The sequence below is a fragment of the Diadema antillarum genome, unplaced genomic scaffold (assembly GCF_040938485.1).
Source record: "Diadema antillarum isolate AM-2024a unplaced genomic scaffold, OU_Dant_1.0 seq00001039_RagTag, whole genome shotgun sequence".
In the NCBI taxonomy this organism is placed as follows: Eukaryota; Metazoa; Echinodermata; class Echinoidea; order Diadematoida; family Diadematidae; genus Diadema; species Diadema antillarum.
The window spans coordinates 854850-862596 of NW_027271870.1; the positions used below are offsets into that span (position 1 = coordinate 854850).

The 7747-nt window shown below is 40.8% G+C and overlaps 1 protein-coding gene across 1 annotated transcript; it reads right to left on the bottom strand.

Annotated features, from left to right (window-relative positions):
• Positions 1-575: 575 nt before the first annotated feature.
• LOC139742950 (uncharacterized) lies at positions 576-3478 on the bottom strand. The gene is made up of 2 exons (XM_071653457.1): positions 3051-3478; positions 576-1086 (listed from the first exon to the last, which is right to left on the bottom strand). Exons 1-2 carry the CDS (start codon positions 3476-3478, stop codon positions 576-578), a joined length of 939 nt encoding a protein of 312 aa, XP_071509558.1.
• Positions 3479-7747: the final 4269 nt, after the last annotated feature.

The following is a 7747-nucleotide window of genomic DNA, read 5'->3' on the forward strand; positions in this document are numbered from 1 at the left end:
GAAATTAAAAAGAAATTTGAACGTGTGAATTGATGAAATTGCAGTGAATTACCCTGAACAAATATGAATTGAGTCAACTACGATTGAAGAGAACATTTTTTTCCACTATCTTCAAATCATGCCTGCCCTAAGGTAAGAAGGCCCAGTAGGATCAAGGTGAGCTCATTTCAAATACAATATTGTGCTGACTTACCTAATTTACCCACCAACTGAGTAACATACAGCGAGCGGCGAAATCACATGATATCATACTTTTAACGCCTTTTCTCAAATTCAGTCACCAGCATACCTTATCGACATTTTCCAAAGTTATGAGATTAGATTTTTGCGTACGAAAATGAGGACCTACTAGATCAACATAAATCAAAAGGCTTTTTGAAACGGATCAATCTCGGTCTACTTTCAAAAACAAAGGGGCCAGTGTTTGAAAACATGCCGAACAAGTTGCCGAAGGAAATGCTTAGAAGAGAATAAAAATCACTTTAACTCGAACTACTCTTGCACCCGTGCAAACTTTTGTGTGATAAAATGGAGTATGTCGAAAATAGTCTTGTAAGCGGCTGACATATCTTCCCCTAAAAGATATTAGCGGAACGACGAGAGGAACGGGAGCGGCGAGTACGACGCGCCGGTCGTCTGGTGCGGGTCCTAGTTCGTCGGCGGGTCGTCGGGATGGGCACGGTGGTGGGTGCCATTGTGGTTGTTGTTGTTGGTGCCGTTGTGGTTGTTGTTGGTGCCGTTGTGGTTGAAGTTGAGACACTCTGGACGCGTGCGCTTCCCACGTTACCATAGGCGTCCGCTTCTGATGCTTTGAAGCATTTCGTGCTGCGTTTGTTCACTCCCTGAGGTGTTCCCTTGTAGCAGCCGAGGATGTAAGGGAAATCGGCCGTGGTGTGGTACTGGTAGACACCGTCGCTGTTGTTGCGCCCGTGACACTCGTCGAGATCGCTCGAAGTCAGCAAGTTGCCGCTCTCGTCGACGGGTCCGTAGATGGCAAAACCGTCGAAGGCGACGCCGATCATCGGAGATGGAACGCCGGGAGTTACGGAGAACAAACAGCCAGATGGTTGGCGATGATAATGATACCTGAACACAACGAGAATTGTCTCTTCAGATAAGGATGTTTTCAGTATATCGTAAACTTTAACCCGTTCCCTATGGCATGTGTATTAAGTCTATAGGGATCTTAGAATTCAGTATGGAACGGGTTAATCAGGTTTCAAGAATCTTGTCCAGTAAACGCTGATTCTCCAATCTCCTCTGGCTTTTATCGTCTTTTTCTCATTTTCTTTTTTTCCAATTGTACATTTTAACAGTCCCACCAGTATTTACCAAGTTGCAAATTTTGCTGTAATCATGTATGTCATATTGATAGCAGTGTGAGGCAAACATATAGTAAATCTAATACACAAAAAGCAAAAGCAAAGAAAAAGGGCAAAATACCACTTTACTTTGCTTTGTTTCAGAATATCTCAGTTATCTCAAAACCAATTTTCATCGAATATGCTTTCAATTCCTCTTGTGATTGTATGCTTTTGAAAATTTCAAACAAGTGGTTTCTTATTATCATACTAAAAGATAAAGTACACACGCAGCCAAAGAATTTCAACTGGAGTTGACCGTTACTAATGAGCGGACGCTTCAAGGCATTATTCGCTGACGGGTGCTATTCTTGGCCGGAAGGAAATGAAGATTAATTCAATCGGATAGCCTGTGTCTCTCAAAGCTATTTGGTCTTTAAAACATATCTTTTTAACTACGTCAACTTCGCAGAATTTTATTGAACGAAGGTTACTTCATTCCTCTTTGACGGTTATCGACAAATTAACTTGTGTTGAACAATGATTTCATATGATCCGCAAAAATTATGGTTACTGAATTTTCAAAGAAAATCAATGCCTCTGATTGGCAAGGGCCGAGATAACTAAGGCCGTGTCACATCTTTCCGGGCAAGCTACACGGGTTTGTTGCGAGGAGGGATTTTCTAGCACGAGAATGTTTGCGAGTTTCGCACTTGTTTCATACCTACTAGACGCGTGCTACTTACCTTCTACTTGCGTGTATTCCGTGTGACCTGCGTGAGAGCTTTGAAACCGATCCGTTTTCTGTTACCAGCGACTTACGGGTACTGAGAAGTACCTGCGTTGGGATTGCCTGCGAGGTGCTGCCGGTAAGGGTCTCCTACTGGTGTTCTGCATGTAGGCCTACTTCTGCGAGCGAACCCCCACGACTCACTCGGAACAAGTTTTGAGCATGCTCAAGGCCTTGTCATACCGTATCTGGGGAAGTTTTGCGGCTTGACTTGCGGGGAAACAAATTTGCTACCCGGAGCTCTCCGCAGTTGGTCCGCACCTGACAGTACCTAGCGCCTGTAGTTGCCCGGAGGTACGTACGCAAGTCCGATTTAACCGCAGCCAAGTTTTGAGCATGATCAAAACTTTTTCCGGGTGAGTCGCGGGGATGCCCGGAGTGGTCCACGCAGAACGCCAGTAGGAGGCCCTTAGCGGCAGCACCTCGAAGGCAACTCCCACACAGGTACTTCGCAGTCCCCGTATGCAGGCAAGATAATGACAATCTGTGGGACTTCTGCCATTCCTTCAGAGGAATCCTTTCACTGAGTTGTCAGCCCCGCACGCGACTGGTACAAAGGTCACACAGTATACCCGCAAGTAGAAACTAAGTAGAACGCGTCCAACAAGTTAGACACATGCACTGACTCGCCCAAATCCTTGCCCGCCCTCAGAAATTGTCCGCTATGCTGCAAAATCCCTACACGCAACAAGCCCGCCTAGCTTGCCCGGAAAGGTGTGACAGGGCCTGAACATGGTTGCGGGTGAAAAGATTTGCGTGCGACTACGGGTGAGATACGTGCCAGGTACTCTCACGTGCGGGTCATCTGCAGGGACCTCCGGGTAGTAAAATTGTTCTTCGTAAGTCGGCCTTAAGAAGTCACTAATTGCACGCTGATTTTTCTTTTGTTAAGGACAAATCAGATTGGTTTGTAAAAACAAACAAACAAATACGAAAGAAACTAACCCACAAATCCTTACCGTCCATTCCCATCTGGATGGCCATCACAGCCATCGAATATCTCCGCGCCATCGCCTTCCACCGCGTTCTCCTGGTCGCTGTCCCACGGGTTGTAAATGACGATACCGTTGGTGGCGATGGCGATGGGACCCGGAGGTAGGCAGGTGCTATCCGACGCCTCTTGTGGATTCTTCGCCACGTAGAAGTCGAAATCTTGCTCCTGAATAGCGTTCGGGTTTCCCCTGCCAGGAAAGTCGCCAGTGGCGTGATCGGGGATGTTGTTGGATTCAATAAGCCAATCATCACCGCTCGAGGAGACCCGCACCCAACCGACAAGCTGTGTGTTCTCCTCGGGTTCCCCCGAAGTAACGAATAAGGCTGCCTGCTCCTCGGTTAGGCCGTGCGACACGGCCAGATACAAGCTCAAAACCCGGATCGCTGCCCACATCATGGCTGCTAGCTAAAGACAAGTGATAGAATGCATAGAAAAGAGTCGTGGTGAGATCACGATGAAGTTCGGAATACTTTATGACCCGTCAGCCAGCCACAATAATAAAAGGTCTAAAATAACTTTAGACATTGAACTATCTGTGCAATACGTTATAACCAATCCCAAACCAACATGACACATGTAGGTGTAAAACCCAGCAAACTATCGTTATTAAAATTAATGAATTTCTTGTAGGGGACTTGTTTTTATTGCTTGACAAACAATCATTTCCCTTAGTAAATTAGCATATTTTTCAAATAGCTTATGTGCTTATTTGCTTATTTGTCAAATAGTTGCAAAAACGTGCGTCAAATTGTAACTTGCATTGATATTTGATATTTAAGATCTAGCAGGTCATTTGATAATCACATTATTCCGGTAAAGACCATAGGTCAAAATTACTCTTAAGGTTACAGAAATGTGTGTTCATTCATATAACAAAAGCCGGCGCTTTTGTTTTCTTGGTACTTAAACTTACCATCTTACCTCGCCAAATAAAAAAAAAAAAATGAAGTGAAATCTGAACAGATAGAAAACGGAAAAAATCTCACCTCTCTGATTAGAATATTCTGCTGAATTAATGACGCTTTATAGACTTCTGTACTCTGGTGGATTGGAAGTATTTGCAATCTTGTACGTATGTTATGATCGGAATAATGATACGAGATATTGTGTAAACGAGAACGCGAACCTTAATATAACGATGCATAACATTCATCTCAAAGTGTGGACTACTCTGGAATCTGAAATCGATTAAATATACACACGAACAGGACGATTCTATACGATCAGTATTATGATTATAATCAAGGCTATGAAACTCGTCAGTCACGGAAGGAAACTTTTGGCCCAAATGTGGTTGACACGAAAAATAAAATGTTTGAACTCTTTTCGAATGGTGTAAAGTTTTACCATTTAACGACCAGGACAACAATAACTTCAACGTATATGTGGTTAACATGAAAGAGTGAAAAAAAATACAACAGTTACTCTGTAGAAACAGCTTGAACAGAGTAAATATTACCATGAATAAACGGAAACATAGCCCGAAACGGAAACACATCACACGCGCTCACAAAAAAAAAACACAAACAAACAAACACCCCAACAAACCACTTTTGGGGGTTTAGGAACAGCCTTGAAACGAGACAGGAAGTAATGAGGTTGTTTTGTTTTGTTTTGTTTTGTTTTATTCTATATTGTTTTGTTGTGTTTTTTGTTTTTGCTCTGTTTAGCTTGTTGGTATGGCCAGCAACTGTAGGGCAGGAAGTGAATCGGTAGTGGTCGTGATACTATGAGAGGAATTTCGAAAAATATAAAGAGCATTATTTATTTCTTTAAAAAAAAATCAAGCAAAAGATATATATCGTACAATGCAGAAAGCAGCATCAGATAGCAAGAAACAAATATAAGGATAAAAAACAACAACAACAACAAACAAACAATTTCAGTGCACTCACCGTTGTGTCCGAAGTCAGAAATCCCAGATCGACAACACCGGTGATAATCTTGGCCCAAATGCTGGCAGTTGTAATTGGGTTAGAGTTAAATGCAGGAAAAGGAGGGCGATGTATAGAAAATGCGACCTTCACTATTAAAGCCTACTCCGGCTTGACGTATGGATAGAAAGCAATTCACTCTCTGGTATCATCTTTCAAACGCACTTAATAATAGGTTAATGAAAATCTGCATGGGTCCAGGATTTAACAGGTTAAGAAATAACAAAGGCAAAGCGTGGAAGGGTGAAGGACTGTTATTCTATAGCCCTCCTATCACCATGACCACTAGTCAACAGTGCTACATGAGTGTCCCTGTCCAGCTTACTAGTATTTTGATATGAAATTTTTGTTTACCAGCAATACGTGTATCTACAAATGTCAAATACTGATGGATCAAGGATATTTAAGTACACAGTCCTTGAGAATTGCAATATTACCCGCAACAATTTTGTAAATATCAAAGCAAAACCGTGGGCACTGCGAAGTAAAATGCGAACGTTATGTCTATTGTATTTCTCGTGATGTGACTTGTAAAAAGTAGGCTTTCGTAGTTTACCTTTGTTTTATACAGGTTGAGGTGACTTTCTCAGACAAGTTTCTCAGACTTTCTCTTAATCTTTCTATCTGCCTAACATTATTTCATTTTTATTTCATTCTCCTTTTTCCAACAGAACACAACACAATATGAATTAGGTTATTATCACAATCGTATACACACAACTTGGAAATGATATCAAATGATACAATAATAAAGTTACATATATATGCATGTATACGCAAAATAATACAAGTCTATGTTTCAGTTGGAAAAAAAAGGAGAACTGAGAGGTCCACTAAAAAGCAAGCTTGTAGATTGTGAACCACTCAAGAAACTCTAACGAAATACTTATTTGTATATGCTTAACACAAGCATAATTTAAACAAGACGGAACAAAACAGGAGACACACAATAACATGACACGACTAGACAGAAGGGTGGAAAATGGAAGGAAGGAAGAAAGAAAGAGAATGCCTACACGCTGATCAAAGAAACGAAAGAGGGAGTTGAAGAGGGAATTGAAGAGAAGAGATGCTTTAAACAGCCGGTGGTTGCATACAGCCGTGTAAAGAATATGATGGCTATTTCATGAATTAATGAGTTCAGAGATTAATTGATTGATGGTTGGATGATGAACCCTGTGGTTGTTGGGACTTGGTTAATAAAAACAAACATCAGAGAGGGTTTAACAGAAATGATTTCAACTTACGCTTAAAGGAATACAAAGAAGGAGACTTTTTGTTTTCACAAGTTAATGAATTCCAGAATCTAGGGCCTGTGTATGTAAATGTATTCTGAGCCAATAATGTTCTCAGAAGGGGTAGATGAAACTCAGTAGATTGTCTGGTGGGATAATTATGGGAAAATTGGTTCCTTGTAAACATTGAATTGAATATACAGGGAAGTACATTTGTGTTGAAATTAAACATAAACTGTCCAAGTTAAAAAAATACAAATCTTTAATCTTTAAAATCTTATATTTAGTGAATAATGGATCTGTATGGGAACGTGGCGGGACGCCACAAATGACAAGAAGTGCCCTTATTTGTAATAACACTAATCTATCTAATAAAGTTTGATGAGCGTTACCACATGCTAAAAGACCGTAATTAAGATAAGGTAAAACTGAAGAGAAATATAACGTCAGCAAAGAAGACAATGGAATATGAAACTTAAGTCTATTAATGATACCAATATTACGTGAAATTATTGTACTAATAGTAATAATATGTGGCCTCCATGAAAATTTATTGTTTACTGTAATCCCAAGGAATTTTATATGAGATATATTAAGTCACTGCGCAGACACAATGATATTTCGATGCTATTGTATTAACTGCTACCTGTCTGATTCTTTTTACCCGTCTTCCCCTTAATTGTCCCTCTCAAAGTTTACACAAACACCTTGTTGCCATCACACAACTATATACTACAGTAGCACCATATTAATTGACATTCCACGCAAAGTACTAGGTACTAGTACTAGGTTATCATTCATATATATTCGAGAGTTCCAAAGACATTATAAAGTTAGGTATTTCTACGTTTGATAGCATAATTATAAACATATGGCTGCACCTTGGGCCTATCGCAATTTGCAATGTCGTTTTTGTTCAATATTGTATTTACCAGCATCAGATAGGTATCTGGGAGAAACTGACATTAGAATGATGTGGTATATCAGCATGCCGCCCATTCCGGGGCACTTTCCATGAAGAAGTGGCAGTCAGTGTAGCTGCATCAATAGAGATCACAAGATCGACGGGACTGCTATGACTGCACTTATGAAAATCATTATTATTTTCTGGTACCTGCATGTTTTGTTGGAAAGTGCTTTGACCCCAAAATTACTAAGCATCATATATCATTTGCCTTGGGTTGCCTGTTTGTTTATACTCTTTTTTATTTGTCCATAAACCTTTTTTTTTTGCGTTGGCAATGATTTCTCAAAAGCAAGCATATACACCGGATGCATAACCCTGGGTTACGTGCCCTCGGGGCTAGCTTAGCTCCGAGGGCACGTACTCAATTCAAGGAGATCAAAATCACGGCTACAGGAAAATGGAATCCCAAACTTCAGGATAATATCTCTTTAGCGTAGATAGCGAAAGAGAGACAGAGAGAGAGAGAGAGAGAGAGAGAGGGAGAGAGAGGAGAGAAAAGAAGAAGAAGAAGAAGAAGAAGGGAAGG

Bases quoted from the DNA above. Each gene is read 5' to 3' on its own strand.
- LOC139742950 (XM_071653457.1), bottom strand. From the start codon at position 3,478: ATGTGGGCAGCGATCCGGGTTTTGAGCTTGTATCTGGCCGTGTCGCAC. The intron at 1,087-3,050 runs GTAAGGATTTGT...CGTTGTGTTCAG, and splicing joins CATCCAGATGGGAATGGACG to GTATCATTATCATCGCCAAC.